At 34.8% G+C, this 18,552-nt stretch overlaps 1 protein-coding gene across 1 annotated transcript in view; it reads left to right on the top strand.

The window, feature by feature from the left end:
- The window catches only part of msps (msps cytoskeleton-associated protein 5), a 73,169-nt gene that overhangs the window by 257 nt on the left and 54,360 nt on the right, over window positions 1–18,552 (top strand). The window contains exons 2-12 of the mRNA XM_071597082.1: window positions 114–195; window positions 286–479; window positions 568–774; window positions 3,721–3,892; window positions 6,031–6,157; window positions 12,479–12,705; window positions 13,999–14,193; window positions 14,331–14,511; window positions 14,762–14,874; window positions 14,964–15,156; window positions 18,299–18,492. Coding sequence (XP_071453183.1) covers window positions 139–195; window positions 286–479; window positions 568–774; window positions 3,721–3,892; window positions 6,031–6,157; window positions 12,479–12,705; window positions 13,999–14,193; window positions 14,331–14,511; window positions 14,762–14,874; window positions 14,964–15,156; window positions 18,299–18,492 — 1,860 coding nt within the window. The 5' untranslated portion in view covers window positions 114–138. The remainder of the gene's footprint in view (window positions 1–113; window positions 196–285; window positions 480–567; window positions 775–3,720; window positions 3,893–6,030; window positions 6,158–12,478; window positions 12,706–13,998; window positions 14,194–14,330; window positions 14,512–14,761; window positions 14,875–14,963; window positions 15,157–18,298; window positions 18,493–18,552) is intronic.

The raw sequence follows: 18,552 nt of genomic DNA, 5'->3' as shown, positions 1-18,552 counted from the left end.
TCATTAATTTGTATAGAATTATGAAATGTCTAATTTTGTGTTCTCTTTCCTGAATATGCGACTGTTAGTTTTTTTTATTTTTAATGCAAGGTCTTGGTTACATATCGTTACAGATTTTGATCACTTTTTATCGTGACAATGGAGGATGACAAGGAATTCATTAAATTACCTGTAGAAGAGAGATGTGTACACAAAGTGAGTTTTATAAATAGGTTATCGTGTGACTTCTGTGTTTAATATTTTCGGAGATATTGCAAGTAATGATATGAAAATAATCTCTTTCAGCTATGGAAGGCTCGAATACATGGTTACGAAGAAGCAGTGAAGACGTTTCAGCAAATAGACGATGAAAAATCTCCGGAATGGAACAAGTATTTAGGATTGCTTAAGAAATTCGTGGTGGACAGTCATGCAGCTGCTCAAGAAAAAGGTTTGGAAGCTGTACTGGCATATGTGGAGAACTGTGCAGCAGCAGGGAAGTGAGTGTCTTTGTGTAAATTGTAACATAAAGAATGGTTTTTCAACGTTGTGTTTATTTTAAAAATCTTTGTGATTTGACCATTACAGAACCGTCGGCGAAGTAATGTCTGGGATCGTTGCGAAGTGCATTGGAGCACCGAAAATGAAAACTAAAGACCTGGCAGTAAAAATAACTTTGATGTACATTGAAATCGAGAAGACAGAACAAGTTCTTGATGAATTGGTTAAAGGAATGGATCAGAAAAATCCCAAAGTAGTGGCCGCCTGCGTTGGAGCTTCAACCCTTGCATTGAAGTTAGTAATTTAATTGCTTATCATACCAGGCCCATAAAAATACTGTTTATACAACTCATATAAAACAACTGTTTATGGAACTTTATATAACCTTAGGCTATTTTTAGGTTTTGGCAAGCTATGTATGCACTTTGGTTGTTATGGAGAGTTCTTGCCTAGTGCACAAATTGGTAATATATTCATGAAATACATGATTTAAACTCTTAGATGAGCTAATGTCAGGCATTCCGCGTTTATCTAGTTCTGCTTACCATCAGTTCTGGGTGAAGTGAACTGAATGGCAAGGAAATTGTTATTGTGTAGCCTACAGTAACCTCCGTGTTGCCGGATTTCCCTCCCTAACTTCATTAACATGTTGAAATCTGCGCTCGAAAATTGCTTTTTTGTAGTTGAGGCGAACCAGAGTGCCATTGGCTTTGAATAAACCAAAGGGCACATTCTTTCCCAAATTGAGGCCATGAGATAAAACTTGCTTTAATTTCGCCTATATGTACATTTGATAGATTGTCCACTTTTGAAGTCCATCGGCTATACAATATACCCAAAACACGGAAAACCAATTGCCCTTTAGTGCCATATTTGGCCATGTCTACACAATTATAAAAAGAGTTGTACTGCTGTGATAGTTAAGAATCAAGCGTTGAATAACACTGAGGCGTTTTTAAAATTTTATGCAATCAAAAAATGAAAATGAGATGTTTCGCTATTAAAGGTTTGTGAATTTTTATAAGTGGAAATGAAATAGTGTGTTAGTGACTGTGAATGTTGTCAAAAGTGTGCCTGAAATAGTGCAACTTACCGATCGACTCTTGAAATCAAACCCCCTATTGGAGAGTAAATAATTGGATTACTAGCATAACATGCTTTCATTGATGCATCAGGGGTATAGGCTAAATGGAAATATGTAATATACATACTTAGTGATCATTATTCTTTGGGGAAGGAACATCAACAAAATATAATAAAATGTGCTGCAACATACTTATTCATATAGGGGTTGTTTTTCTGAAACTGAAATAATACTGTCAAGAAATAGCCTCAACTTGTTTTAAAGGCAAAGACCTTCTATTTGTTTTCCATAGACTAGAGCAGGATGCATTACCCCATTAGGATATTTGTAAATATATTTACCTGTGTTATCTTAAAAATATGTCAGATGAAATGGAAGGTTTGTGAGGAAGATGGAGTCATAGTTGCAGAGGAATAAACATTGAAGGGGAACTCTAGTGAAGCAAGAACTAGGAAAAAATAGTCAAGTACATACAGAAAATGGTCAGTGCAATTACTGCCAGTCAGTACAGACATAAAGTGCAGTCAGGATGTATTTGTATGTTTTGTAGATTTTGAGGTGTTTAAAAGAGTAAATTGGGTAGAGCCAGTGATTGTATGACAGAAGATAGCAGCAGATGAAGGGATAGGTAACTTATCCACAACCTGTACATATCTCGGGCTGCTCTGGTGCAAATGGTGGATGCAGAGTTGGAATGGGTAGTGTTAGGAAGAGGGGTTAGACAGGGGTGTCCATTATCACTCATCCTAATCAACATATTTGTGGAGGAAATTGCAATAGAGGCATGTGAAGACCTGGATATAAAAATGAAAGTCAGTTGGGAATTCATAAAATCATTTAGGTGTGGGTAGGTTGAAGCTTTAGTCAGCCAAGGGCTTGCAATCATTGCTGAATACATTGGAAAGTCTGTGTGATAGGTATTGGATGAAGTTCATTGTAAAGAAAGCCATGATTCTCTTGGAGGAGGAAGGCTAATTTAAATATTAAAATAGGTAGACAAAAATTAGAGCAGGTTTTTCTATCTAGGCAGTGTTTCTTTCCAAATGGTCAAAGTAGTAGAGTCATAAGAAGAATTGTGTGTTATTTTAAAAGAAAATGACCTTATGTGAGTAAGTCAAGGGTATCTTAAAAAATCATATAAGAAAAGTGTTTACAAAAATGAAAATTAAGGGTTGGGACTCTTTTAAATGCAAACATAAGAAGAGATTAATTAAACATTGATTTTAGTGTGTGTGTGCTCTATGGAAGGAAGCTATTGGAGGTTATTCCAAGATGGTTGATGTGAGGATGTTGTTAATGAATGTTGATGGCTATGCTAGGATATTATGGTAAACCGACAATGAAAGATGGAAAGAATTGATACTTTGAACAAATTGTAGGGATAGAAAGCTTGGCGAGCTGAATAAACAGTAGTTGTGGGCACAATGTGTTTTCTAATGTAGATGTGCTTCAGTAGTATTTTGCAGTTCTTATAGACCATTCAGTATGTATCTTTAATCAGTGTACATTCTATGATAACTGCATGTAGTAACTTCTGAGAAGTCTTGAATCATTCAACCATTGAAACTAGGAAGTAATGTATGCAACCTACTCTTTAGGCCTCTGAATTGTACCTCTTCTGTTGATCTAACCAACTGGTCTTCATTAGGTGGTGTTGATCATCCCGTCTTATTTATTATTTGTCTGTGGTATATGTAGTTTAAATCAATAAATTAGAATAAAAATATTAATTTTCCTGCATTGCGATTACAATCTTTACATTTCAACTGAAACATGAAATAAATTTGATTTCTGAGTCAAAGTTTGGTGTTTATGCTCATCTGTTGTTTGTCATGGTGTTAGCTGAAATAATTTCTGTCATCAAGGAATCTAAAACTGCTAAATGCATTCATATGCTAGTTATATTGTGCTCCGTCTCATGGCAATTAAGGAATGTAGGTATCCCTTTATGAACCAGATTCCATATAATTTTGTCAATTTCCTTGTTCTGTGGTGGTAAATGGTTACTGTCGCAAAGGGAACTATTTTTTTGTGTGCCTTTTACTCTGGCAATGGTCCAAATTTAATTGACATAGTATATTTTAGTGTATGCATTTGGATTTAATTTAGTTTGTGCCTCTGTACCATTATTGTATTGGTTATTCCCCAATTTTCAGGGAGTTTGGTTCTAAGGTGATCACAGTAAAACCTTTGGTGAAAAAGATTGCAGTTCTCTTAGAAGACCGTGACAAGGCTGTCAGAGAAGAGGGTAAAGCTCTTGCCATTGAGATATACAGGTGGATAGGAGATGCTCTGAAGCCTCAACTTTCATCACTGAAACCAATACAGGTAAATTCAGTTTGACTGTAAATTTGGAAGAGATGATGCAATTTTGGGGAAGAGGAATATATTTTCATGTCGGAGATATGATAATAGTTGAAGAAGGGAATTTTCTCTGGTTTCCACCATTCGGATACTTCAAGCAGTGTGTAATGTCATCATGGAGGGGTTCCCCAGCTCTAAGAGGATTGTATAAACCTTCCTCGTACTATTAATAGTCAATGTACAATTTCCTTTAGTTAAAAAGTTTCTTAAGTGGAGACAGGTTTTTTCACCGTGAAAGATAACATGGCTAAAATGTGGGTGTAAAGAGTTTGGTGGACCTACCTGTCTTTTTTAATGCCCTGCCTCTTGCACCCTAGGTATTTTTGCATATTGCTAACCCAACCCCATCCACCACCTTCTGAACCATGCCACATTACTTCGCTAGCTCATCCAGTCATATTCTGCTGCTGAAACTCAATTGAATCTTCTGGTTTTTATTTTACTTAACTAACTAAAACTGCATGCTCTTTATTCCCTTTCTCCCTCTGTAATCATAATTTGTCATTAAAAATTTTAAGCAATATTCACTGCTTGATATAATTGATTTTGAATCAAAACATCAATTCTTAGGCTAGAAAAGTTACACAGTGGAATTGTTTTAGCATTCATATCAAAACTATATCTTACATTTTTGTCTTGCATTTTGATTGTTATTTTTATGCTGTCTTAATTGGTACAGCCCCTATTGATACGGCCCACTATCCAATTCTTTTGTAGCACAGTTACTCTTGAGTCCAGAAATTCTCATGCATACTTTTTTCACTTCTATAGTTGCACACTTCCTTCATGCTATTCGGGTTCCGATTGTTTTACAAACCATCATTGCTCTTAAATGGTCGCTGGGTTTTAATGTGTTAGCATCATCATCATGATGCTGATTCATTGAAACCGAAGTTATGTGAGACTTTTTAACCGTGAGTTTCCGAAATTATTCGAGAAATACATGTACATTGCAATGGATTACCGCAAACACTCAAAGGAATGTTTTGTTTAATCATGGTTTGCAAAGGTTTTTCAACAATTCATTAAAATGATATTGAGCTAAGCAGCAGAAATAAGCTAGCCATGCATAATGTTTAAATTAAGTATAATAAGATTGTCACATTTTGTTGCTTTTTTAATTGATATTATAGAAAATGCATGTGCTCTTGGAATTGAGCTTAGAAATTCATGAGTAAAATATCATGGACTGCTGTCTCAGTATTAGTAGGTAGTCGTTGTCAAGTGGGTAGAGTGCTGGGCTACTGAATGGAGGGCCTGGGTTTGATTGCCAGGGATGCCTTTGAGAATTTTCAGCCTGACCCAAGCTGTATGATTTTATGGATATTCCTGGGCAGTCACAGGTAGGTACATAGAAAGGAATGAATTCCTTTACCCTTATTTGTGGGCATAGTATTTGGTGAGCTCTTCTCTCACCTATCATACCATCATTTGGGTTAATAACTGGTTAAAATAACTCTTACATTAAGTTTCTATGTAGCTTAGATTTTCTCTAATAATTGATAAGTATTTCATGTGAGTGTGGAAAAATCAGACTTAGTATTTTTTGGGAAAATGTTTGCTTTTACATTTAATTTAAAGTTTAAATTTTAAATTTAAAAGAGTGATAAACATTTAGTTGTATGTTTACAATTGTACAGTGTGGGCATAATAAACATTTGTACATTTAATCATTGAAAATGCAATAAAATATTGTTTGTAATCTAAGCAATTGGCTAATTTAATCTTTTTTCTTTCTATTATTTGAGTGATGTGACAAAGAAAAATGAAAATAACTACCTTTTGTGTATTTACCTTTTTTCCTGAAAGTGTTCATTTTGGAGTCTGTAATATTAAATCCTAGAGTTCAATATTTGCAGTTAATGATGTTTTATGAATTACTGGAACATGATCGATTTTTGGATCTTTCAGATTGTGTATAATTCTTAGCAAACATTTTTAGAATATGCCACGTTTATGGAGCATCTAATTTATTCAAGTGTTGGATTTGGCCATGGAAATTTCTAAATGACTATATCTGGAGGGTCTTACAATAAAGTCAATTGGTTGAATTTCATCCATTGATGTATTAATATCAATATTTTTTCCATCTCAATCAAAAGATCTCAGAACTTGAAGCTGAATTTGACAAGGTGAAAGGAAACAAGCCAGTGCCGACAAGATATCTCCGATCTCAGCAAAAGAAGCAGGCACAAATTGCGGCAGAAGCTGCAATTGGTGGGGCTGGTGGTGAGCTATTTGTTTCTTTTATTCCCCTTTACATCCTGGAATCTACTCTCTAATGTAATACATGGTTTGCATAAAAAGTATCATGAAAATTTTTGGAGAAATAGATTTATTTAAGATATTGCTTTAATGCCTCGGAATTCTTCAAAGTTCGTCCCGTTAGCATCAACACACCTTTTCCAGCGACTTTTCCACAACTCTAAGGCTCCTTGGTTGGCAGATTCGGGAAGGTCCTGAAGGGTATGGATGCAAGCAAGCTTCTATGATGGCACTTAGGGTCCCATGGTGGTGTCCTTGGAGGGAAGATTTCACTTTTGGGAATAGGAAACAGTTGACTAGTGCCAAGTCGGGACTGTAAGGGGGTTGGGGAATTGTCCTGATGCTGTTGCAGGTCTTCGGAAGCAGACACTCCACTCTGCTTTTGGTCGGCTGTCAAGACCTTCAGGACGATTTTAGTGCAGATCTTTTGCAATCCCAAATTTTGAGTGATATTGGTGTGTATTGTGATCTTATCATTATCATGACAAATTGTGATATGCACGCACTTGACCAGCAGTCTGAATTGTGTTTCATGCAGACATCAAAAAAAAATTGTTACGGATACTTTTTATGCATCTGAAGAGAAGATAGTTGCTGTTTTCAAAGAAGATAGAACTACAGATGAGGAAGCAAAAGGTGAAAACATTTGTATGGAGTGTGGCACTCTATGGATCAGAATAATGGACCATCGGAAAAGTAGACAAGAAAAGACTTGGAGCATTCGAAACCTGGTGCTGTAGAAGCTTATGATCAAATGGACGGATAAAATAAAAAGAAGTATACAGAAGAATAGATGGAAAAAAGACCGTATGGAACACCATAAAGAAAAGAAGAACCAGATGGATTGACCACACCCTGAGGCACAATGGATGCAGTAAGAATATAATAGAAGGAAAATGAGGAAGGCCAAGGGATGAATAAATTTGACAGGTAAAGAAGAAAGTAAATTGCCAAAAATACCAGGAAGTAAGCTGATTAGCATCATATAGGGTGGGATGGAGGGCTGCAGTCAACCATTCTTGGGATTGAACGACCAATAATGATGACTTTTTATGCAAATCTTGTATCTATGTAGCACTTCAACAAGTTTGGGAACAATTTTTTATAACTTTTAAAAATAACTAGTGATATTTAGATTGGATTATTTGGATCCAAATATCCATGGTAATGTATTTACATTGTACTCTCACCGAAATCTGTGCCAAAGGCTACTTTGAATTGGATGTGGATCTTAAAGTTTGAATTTTAAAGTTCAGTAGTTAAGAAATTGCTGCATGTAGTGCAAGAAGAGAAATAATTCTATAAAAATGAGAGATTACTATTTATTCGAAATTACAAATAACATGCATTAATAATTGATAGATTTAAATCTTTAATTTTTAAATAATATTTTTGCCAAAGTGGTCAAGGCTTAGCTTCATGTTAATCTGATCACTTTATCACCTTTTAAACTTGACATTTTTAGTGTATTTACACCAAGACTTATAGGATAAAAAAAATGAGATTCAGGATCCAAAATACAGAATCCAATTCTGGGATCGGAACAAAACCTGGATCCATCCCTGCCTAGAAATAACTGAGACAAAGTAGCCCATACATTTGTCAAAATCTCCCTTCCTACATAGATGAACCATTCACACATTTTTTGCTCTTCCTGGAAACAGTTATGGTAGGATTCTTTTGATATTCTTAGTCTCTTTCTTTTGATGTACCAGACCTCGTTCCAGATGTTGGGATTTATATCATGTATCATTCACTCTCTTGCCAACCCTTTTAACTGTTTTCTTTTCGACCCAAAAAACCATGACTATTACCATGCCAGCAGATTTCACTATATTTGCCTTCTGTTGAGCCGGATCTTCTTAAGAAACCCACTGTTTTGACTGTTCCTTGTCTTTGGAGTATAAGAGGTCTGTTCAAAAGGTATTGCAACTTTTGTGATTTTTCAAAAATTATATAATTATTCATAAATATCTATTTTGTCCCCTTCAAAGTAATCCCCATTAGATATTATACACATGTGCCAACGTTTTTTCTAATCCTCGAAGCACTTCAAAAAATCATTTTTTGTGATCTTGTTCAGCTCTTTCTTCGATACAGTCTTTATCCCCTCAATGGTTGCATAGCGTCCTCCTTTCCTGGGCCTCTTCAGGTTAGGGAGCAAGAAAAAGTCACTGGGGGCCAGATCTGGGGAATATGGTGGTTGCAACATCATTGGTGTGTTGTTTTTGGCCAAAATATTCGCGCACAAGTAGCGATGTGTTAGCAGGGGCCTTGTCATGGTGCAAAAGCCAATTTTTTGTTTTTCCACAAATCCGGGCGTTTGCGGTGGATTGCCTTGTGCAAATTGCACATAATTTGCAGGTAATATTCCTTATTTACTGTTCTACCCTGTGGCAAGAATTCATGATGCACCACGCCCTGCAATCAAAGAAAACAGTAAGCAAAACTTGCACATTCGACCGAACTTGGCATGCTTTTTTTGGTCTTGGCTCGTGCTGCAGCTTCCATTGGGATGATTGAGCTTAATTTTCTTGTTATAACCATAAACCTGTGATTCTTCGCCAGTTATGATCCCCTGGAGCAAATTTGGATCGTGGCAGGCTGAGTCCAACACCTCATTAGTAATGTTTTCATGGCGTTGCTGTTTTTGGTCGAAATTGAGCAATTTTGGTACGAATTTCACGGCGACCTGTGTCATGCCCAAACAATTGTTAAAAATCAAATGACACCAGCCAATCGATATGTTTAGGCCCTCAGCAACTTCTCTAACGGTGATTTGACGATTGGCCAATACCATTTTCTTCACTTCATCAATGTTTTCGTCTGCTGTTGAAGTGATCGGGCATCCGGCACGCTCTTCATAATTCACATCATCTCGGCCCTCTGAGAACATTGTGTACCACCAATAAATATTGCTTCGATCCAAGGTAGTTTCTCCTTATGTCATAGTCAACATTCGGAAGGCATTCGTGCACTTAATTTCATTTTTCACACAAAATTTGATACAGATGCTTTGATCAATTTTTTGGAACAGGCAAAACTCAAAGATAAGCCAAAACACGTCCAAGCAAAACAGCTGTCAACAATCAACAGATCATTCAAAATGACCGAACTTTTCGGCATAGGTGAGAGATATAAGTACCGACATAATGTCACAAAAAAAATCACAAATCAAATGTACCTAACCTGCAAAAATAGAAAATTCACGATACTTTTTGAACAGACCTCAAAGTGTGTGGTGCATCCATATTTTGTCCATCCAAAATTGTATCTCTGCCAAAACTCGTCAGGATTGTGATGGAAAAGTACCAAACCAACCTCTGAGTCAACTACAAGATTGCATTTATTCTTTACTGAGAACAAATGCAGTACCCATTGTACCAAGGTTTCCCAATTTTCAGAGAAAAATTGAAAACACTGTACCTTGTCATGTCTGTGGCCTCTACTATTTTGTGAATTTTTGATTCATCGATCACTCAAAACCATATTCCAGATTTGGTCAATCATTTTGGAGAAACACACTTCAAATAGAAGTCCTGTATGATGTTCATCATTTGTGGGTATATGGCCATGTTTAATAAAGTGGCAGGAAAGATGGAAGCATAGCTTATTGAATGACAATTGTATGTTAAAGACTGATTAAGGGGAGAACCTTTTTGATGGGTGAGGCAGGAGTAGGATAGGCTATTTGAATGGAATGAAGGGAAAAAGGAAGTATGCAGAATTGAAGAGGAACTTATTGTAATGCCTGAGGTCATGTTGTTTTAATAGGAGAAGCTAAGAAATGTATGATGCCATTATATTGGCGGTATCCATCCAAAACCTACCTTAGCCATTGGGCTACCAGTTTTAAATATAATAACAATATCTGAAGACTAAGAAATAAAAAGTTAATTTACTTTCAATGTAATAGGTGACATGCCTTGTACAATTAATTATTTAGTTCATTTTATTCATCTGTAAACAATAATGTGTGGTGGATATTGATTGATAACTAAAAGAAAAAAATCAAAAAATTAAGTTCATGACTTGGATAGTTGAGAGATTGAAACGGACTATTCTGATTGTGTTGGGATTATTAAAAAGGACAAATTTTTCTTGGATCCTATTGAGTAAATTTACTCCTAGCTGTAGTTTGGTGGGTTGCTTAGGTGCTTCATCTAAGCTATGGCAATGTGTTGTGATGGCAGACTGTAATTTTCTTCAAATTTGTTCAATTTCATCACGAATTCGTAAAAATTTGGAGTAGTAAACACAGTATGTTCAGTAGTTCTGCTAATTCTAATGCAGATAAGCTTGAAAACTTCTAAATTCATTTTAATGTTTTGGCATAATGCACATAGCAAGTGGCATATGATTACAAATGAGTGCGTAAAAGAGAATGAGATGTTATTACCCATGCACATTTACTCTTATTAATTCAAAGTTATATGCATCTAGATATTACATGAAGTTTGATCTCAACATATAATGTAATTTACTGCATGGGTACTCCTTCAGATATGGATAGATTTAGTTATTATGATTAATTAGCTAAAGTAAGCTTATTACTGCTTATTATGGAGATAATTAATACAAAAGGAAAAAGAAATTGCTGCATTTTACGGGCCATCAGATGCTCTTTTGCACTGCATATAACTTGGCCAACGAGTGCTAGCCAATTCACCAGTAAAATAAGTACATTTTCCTTCATCAGGCCTTGAATATTGGTTGTCCTTATTGCTAATTTTGATGGTATTACTGTTTTGAGAAGAAAGGAATAGTTTTAATATTTCATTGTGATTACTTTCTGAAAAAATCCCATATGGTAAATAAATACGATATAGCATGTTTAATTACATCTCACATGTAGAACTGCTGCAAAACTTGTATGCGTTGGGCTAATAGTGATGTTGCTCCTTTTCTTATGCATGCATACATTTTATCTCTCCCCATAAACTCTGAGTCCACAGGCATTCAACCTGAAGTAGTATGAGTTTCATAGACTCGGAAAATGGTTGCTTCTAATGCAAATTTCGATAATATCAAAATAATATTTAGTGTTCCAAAAGGAGTTTAAATGACAAAAGCCTTATGTGAGTATAAGAGGAAAGATTTTCATACAGTATTACATTAAACTTGATGTTGTGAATTACGCTTTAGAACATAAAACCAATGCATCTGAAAGACATTTTGCTCCTCTTGTGACTGAGAAGAAAGTACCAGAATAGAGGGAGTAGAAGTTTGCTTTAATAATGTAGATATGAGTAAAAAAATTTCGTTTATGTGCTGTTGAATGTCCTTAGTTTGAGGTACATGTTAAGTATTGCGTAACAAATCACAGAATTACTGTTGCAACAAAGCCAATTTAAATTCAAGCAAGGAAATAGGCAATAGGTATGTCTATGGCTGATTTTTCTTTGATAATATTATGGTTTTAGAGATTAATGAAGAGAAATAGTTGGTGTATTTGCACCAGATCTATAATATACCAAAAACAACCATTTTGATATAAAACATAGGTAATAAGGCACCAACTCCTGATGTCACCCTTATAGTAATAATGAAATGGCTCTCGATTTCTAGTGTTAATGATTGAAAAATTCCTGGTGGAAATTTGAAAGTGAGACTTGTTCCCTTAATGTCGAGGTCTCACATGCATACAGCAGTAAACTCCACACAAATGTTTTGACTAGTTATTTCCGGAGGGGACTGTGTATCTTGTTGAAAGTGAATAAGTTATGCTTCTTGTTGATTTGTTGAAGCAGATGGTTCTAAGTTTTGAAAAAGGCACCCTTGTGGTAAACATTTTAACCTTCCAACATTTGGAACTTTCTTTTATAATCATTCTTAAAGTGTGATAGTGTATGTTAAAAAATGTTTCATTTCTCCATCACAGTATCTGTATCATAGGGTTTTAAACATTACTCGTGGTATTTATAGACTTTTCGGATGAATTTTGCCCTGCTGTGAAGTGATGGTGATCTAGTTTTTTTGATTATTGACTCTTCTGCAAGCCATAGCCAGTGTGTGCACCCAGATTTGTCAAATCACTCTCAAGATCATGTAACAAACTTACCAAAAATTTGGCCATTTCCTCCAAAAAATTTCCCTTTGAGTTTCATTACATGTTAACACCTCTTGGGGAAAAACTTTAAATTCATTATTTTAAAGCCATCTCATTATTATACTCAGATTTTCAATGGAAGCACTAATTTTTCTCATTGATCGTAGCTTAGTCAAAAGTCTATCTTATAATGAACCCAGTTCTAAAATTAAAAATGCTCCTCCTTTTAACTGTAGATGGTGTGGAAGATGAAGCAGATGGAGATGCACCTGAAGTTGATCCATATGATATGCTGGATCCTGTTGACATATTGTCTAAATTGCCAAAAGACTTTTATGAGAAACTCGAGGCAAAAAAGTGGCAGGAGCGTAAGGAGGCAGTTGATCAACTGGAACAGATTCTGGTCTCCAGTCCAAAGCTGGAGAATGGTGATTATGGTGATTTGGTTAGGGCTCTAAAAAAGGTGTGTTAGAATATTCAGCTTAATTTTATATGAACTTATTATTCAAAAGTTTTTGGCATATGCATGTAAAATATGGGTCTGGGGTTCTAATTTTCTCTGTGAGCTTAGTAATACGTCAGTATTTAGTGTAAATACCAGTTTACACGAGGCACTGTGTAACTACCTGGTGCAATTTCATTCAGATGGTCACATGCATGACAATACTGCTACAGTTTATATGGAAAATTCTGTGAATTTAAGGTCATTGACAAGAAAATCAGAATGATAATGAAGTACGAGGGTCATCCGGAAAGTAGTACCCGTTCGTGCCGCATGAAGTGCTGACGACGCGAGTAGCCGCTGGACGAGGTCAGATAGCTTCAGTGGCTTGTCTGCCTTCTCTGAGCCAAGTTGCGTGACGCTAGCATTGCCTGTGTTGTTTCTGTGATTGTTTACAATGTTTAAAAAAATTGAGAACGCCGCCAGTTGTGAAGTGAGGGCAGTGATTAAATTCCTCAATGCAAGAAACGTTCGCCCATGTGATATTCATCGCCAATTAAAGGAGGTGTATGGAGACAATGTAATGGACGAGTCGTCTGTTCGGCGGTGGTGTCGCAACTTCAACATGGGGAGGGGGAACACACACGACGATGAGCGTTCAGGGAGACCGTCTGTCATTACAGACCAACTGGTGAGCTCAGTTGACGAATTCGTGAGGAACGATCGGCGCGTCACAATTGATGACATCTGTGAGCATTTTCCCAATGTTTCTCGAACAATTGTTCATGAAATTGTTAAACACCATCTGCATTATGCAAAAATTTGTGCAAGATGGGTCCCTCGCGTATCTCAATGAGCTGGCGGCGAAGGACTATGCAGCAGGAATACAGAAACTTGTCACACGTTATGACAAATGCCTTAATTTGCTTGGAGATTATGTTGAGAAGTAGTTTAAAGTATCCTCTTTCAAATAAAATTTTTTATGTTTGTTAATATTTACTTTTGTGTCTTTATTTCACGAACGGGTACTACTTTCCGGATGACCCTCGTACTTTGACTCGTTCGAAACAGGAGTTCGAACGGCATGGGTTGTTTTGATGATGTTGTGCAATTATGAAGTAGTATATATCTTGGTGCTAAATTTGACATTTTTGCTGTGAAATGTTTTTCCAGTTAAGTTTTTATTCTGATTTAGCTTATATTACTAAAATAGGAGTTTTGTGTGTAATGTGTTTTGTATGTTATGTATTGTTGTTCCAACTAATTGGTGTTTGTGAGTTTCTCAATTTAATTGAGTTTTTCCATTTTTTTCAGGTAATTACCAAGGATTCAAATGTTATGGTGGTAGCTGTGGCATGTAAATGCCTTGGTGGAATTGCTTCGGGGTTGAAGAAAAGGTTTCAAACATATGCTTCTGCTTGTGTTCCAAGCCTGTTAGAGAAATTTAGGGAGAAAAAGCAGAATGTAGTGCTTGCACTTCGAGATGCAATAGATGCTGTGTCCCAAAGTGTAAGTATGCTCAGGGAATGTAACAATATCAAACTTGTCGGGAGAAGTAAGATTAACTCTTGGATATTGTTATCTATTGTGCAAGTCACTGTTGTGCTGGGTGTTACATAAAGATCTATTCTGTCAATTTGTTTCAGACCTCATTAGAGAATATGCAAGAAGATGTAATTGCTGCACTTGACAATAAAAATCCATCAGTTAAAGCAGAAACTGCTGCTTTCTTAGCACGGCTGTTCACCAAATGTACTCCTGCTGTCCTCACTAAAAAAACCGTCAAGGTCTTTATTACACCTTTGCTGAAAACTCTAAATGAACCTGGTGAGTATTCCATTTAATGGTGCAGAGTTTTATGGAAGCCAATGTCCTAATTCACCTGGGAAAGTATGTCCTTGGAAGCTAAAGATATATTTCCTTTTAAGAATGAAATTTAAATTAATTTATGTGTCACTGATCATGTTTGAGGGTATGTGAAAATATTTCATGTATGCATGGAAATCATACATAGATATATGTAATTACCTTTTAAGAACCTAAAACTATTATACCTTAATTTTATGATATTTTTTAGATCAAACTGTAAGAGATAACTCAGCTGAAGCTATTGGAACATTGTTGAAGGCTGCTGGTGAAAAGGTGGTGCTACCATTTTTGACTGATGTTGATGCCTTAAAAATGGCCAAGGTAATTTCATGCATGATTTAGGTTCAGTGAAAAGATTGGAGGGGCAAGGTAAATGGCATTATTATGAGTTGCAATTAATTTTGTTGTAGATTAAAGAATGCTGTGAAAAGGCAGTTATTGTGGCTAAGGTGCCTAAGAAAGTTGAAAGGCCAACAACTGCACCAGCTAAAGGCCCACCAGCTGGTGCACCAAAAGCTGGGTCTACTGCTCCAGTGCCTGTAAAGCGTCCCCAGACTGCTGGAGCACCAGCTAAAAAGGGTGCTGCACCAAAGAAGGCTGCAGGTGACGTTTGATAACTTTTTTAAATTTGGAATGTGTTCAAGGAAAAAAATTGATAACTTAATCTTATCCAGCATAAATTTTAATGATTCATAAGAGCATTATTTGATTGTATTTTGTATTCTTAGTGAAAAAAAATGCTATTGATTTACAGTATAAAAATGACATGCAAAATTGTGTGTGGGATCATTTTTCCATTCAAAGATTTTTTTTTTAATTACTTATTGCCTTATGGTAGACACCATACACACCTGCTTTGCTTTCCCGCATGTTTATTTCATATTTGTTGCTTCCTGATAAATTGTTATTTGCATTGTAGAATGATGGTGTGATATGTGTATGATATTTAAGTATTTTAGGAGTGTCACTAGGATGTCATACTGCATGATAATGACCTATGTATGTGTCAATATTTTTAAATTAATGGTTGGTTTAATTGAAAAAATATATTTGTGCTCCAGTAAGGTCATTTCTTCACGTAACCTGAATTCACTATAAAAGAATTACATTGGTCATTAAAATAATTGTTTGCATGAATAGAAAATTAATAATTTGAAAATATTTTTTGTAGCTCAAATGTTTATATTATTATATTAACTATGCTTCATTTATTAATCCTGCCTATTTATCCTTCAATATTTTAAGAGAAACTATGTGGGTATTTGTAATTTTAAATTTAAGCTAAGATGGGCTTTGCTTTAGCTGTTCATAAATATGAATATTATCTCAATTCAATTAGTTTTTTGTCTTACAATAATATTTGCGAGATTCGCTTAATTCTTTGTCTCATTACTTATATCTCTCAATAATGGCATTCTCTCTTTAATTCACCATTTCTAATTTATTTCTACATTTTAGTAGTAATTGTTTTGAAGGTATCCATTCTCTCTGTTAGAGTTGAATTGCAATAGTAATAATATTTATCACGCCTGAGGAGAGCTAAATATGCAATAGACCTCATCAAAGATAATGTTAGTAAGAATTAAATAGTAACAATAGATCATACCTAATTAGAGATTGTTTAACCATGTTTGAACTTGGTTTGGATCATGAATTCTAGCCCATACAAGTTAAAGAAAGTTGAATTTTTTTCTCAAATGATAAGTGGTATATGGTGTTCATCATGCTTTGTATTTACTATAAATCTCACAGCTTTTATCCTAAATATGTAATGCCTATGTATTGTTTTTACCCCTCTCAATTCTGTGAGCCAAATTTCCTAGAAAAAAATCAAAATAAATGATTTTTAAATACTTCTTCGGCAGTGGTGACTAATAGACATTTGCTCAAGAGTACTGACTTATGACAGCTGACTGCAGTTTTAAATTAATTTTATCTGAGGGCTAATTAATCCCTCATAGAGAAAAGAATATTTAAATAAATGCCGACTTGAAATAATTGAAACAGCATTTTCAGGTTTTTAGATGATACAAGGATTTGTAAAAACTGGTATTTGACTTTAGTGCCTGAAAATGGCTTCCATAAATTCATAATATTTTGTCTGAGACATGTCCCTTCTGTTGGAGTGAGCTTAATTTTTTATTCCTTCATTTGTTAATAGAATGTTGTTACTTCTAGTAACAAATCAAGGTATAAGCTCACCCCTTCTGTTGGGTGTCTTATTACTTGCCATTTCAATGGATGCATAAGGATTCTCATATCTATGATTCTTCCTCATCTATTTTCAATCATTATGGTGTATTTTGACCAGACACATGAAATTGACAGAGTTCCATCTCTGGATCAGTGGAATGCTTTTTGTGTTGCTTTTGTTCAGTTTATCTTGAGTAAGGCATAACATTTTTCTCATGTTGAAACATGTATTTGTTTAATTTTCCTCATTTGTATGCATGTTGTCAGTGTAGTTTTGCACACATGAATGTCATAAGCATTACTCCCAGGTGCTCTTATGTTGTAATCTTTTTTAGGCTTAAATAGTTTTAATTTATTTCAGCAGTATGAATTTTTGTAATTATCTATCCAACCTAATAGTTATCAAATGTTTTTATTCTAATTTCAAAATAATTTTGTTAATTCATCATCCTTCTCTTAATGCTGGTCTGAGGTACGTATGAAAAAGAGTACTTTCTGATTTGCAATATTAATTCATCGTCAATTTTTTAGATTTATCAATTTTATTACTCTAAATTTTGAAATTGTGTCTGATCACCTATAAGTCTCTAACTTCAACTTTAAGTTTGAGACTTACTGGACCTTAATTAATATATATATGTTTTTATGTATAATTATATGTAATTATTATATGTATATATAAATATAATTAATTTTTCAATTCAATGGGTATAGAAATATTTGAAGGTTCTACTTAATTCCATAACTTCTTCCTTGTGTTCCTTTCACTTTCTCAAGTTACTTAAACTGTATAATAAGTTTTTATTTTATCCATTGCAACTAAACTATAATAATGATAAAATTTGGCCAAACATTAGTGCTACTTTTATTGTACTTGAAACATCTGTATGGTTGGTGTATTTTTACGTGCCAAAGACAAAACTCTTTTGTAGATTGGTGTTTAAACTGCTTCTTTAGTCATCTTTCAAATAGATATTTAATTTATTAGTGTACATTGGCAAATTATTTATTTTTATGGTTTTGTAGACTGAAGAAATGCTTTAAGGTGTTCTATCTTTATCAATTGTAAATTGTGTGAGGATGTGTGTTTGGTGTACATTGTACTCTTTTAGGCCTTCGATCTAAGACATTGATTCTTATTTCTTGAATAACTTGGGATATTATTTGTAGAAACTGGACAAAAGCACCACAGAAATGATATTCCTGCATTATTTTTATCCGTTATTTTTTTATTGTTAAATTTGAGTGCCTTTAGTTTGTCTTGTATTTCAGACTGTAGTATTCAATACTTTTCTAAGTACATGAATATTCATTTAATAATATACTATTCGACTGAAAGGGAACCACAATTCATCCTGTATATGAAGAATTCCGTAGACCACCTTTTATGAATGGTTTTCAACATTTATTTATTTCCAAAATAATGTTTTCAATTGCGGATTGTAAAAGATGTATCACATTTATTTCCTGTTTTTATGTACAATCTCATTATTTGTATTTTAATTTTTTGTTGTTTGTAGTGTCTTTTGTTCAATATGCATTATGTGTTCAGTTAAGGGGAAAGGTGCTAAGAGTGGTGCAGGAGGGACCTCTGTTGCAGCTGCCATTGTTGAAGTTACAGAGAAGGAGATAAGCCAGGATGAAGCAGACGAGAAAGCTGCAGAAATATTCTCGAGTGAGTTGCTTGCAGGTCTTGCTGATACTAATTGGAAAACTCGTCTGACAATGGTGGAGCAATTTACACAAGTAAGTTTTCTTTCTATATTTTAAGGAAAGATCTGAGTAAAAAAATAAATGATTCTGGTT

The sequence above is a fragment of the Hetaerina americana genome, unplaced genomic scaffold, assembly GCF_022747635.1.
Source record: "Hetaerina americana unplaced genomic scaffold, ioHetAmer1.1.p SCAF_8, whole genome shotgun sequence".
Taxonomy (NCBI): domain Eukaryota; kingdom Metazoa; phylum Arthropoda; class Insecta; order Odonata; family Calopterygidae; genus Hetaerina; species Hetaerina americana.
This window is presented reverse-complemented; position numbering and strand designations above follow the sequence as displayed.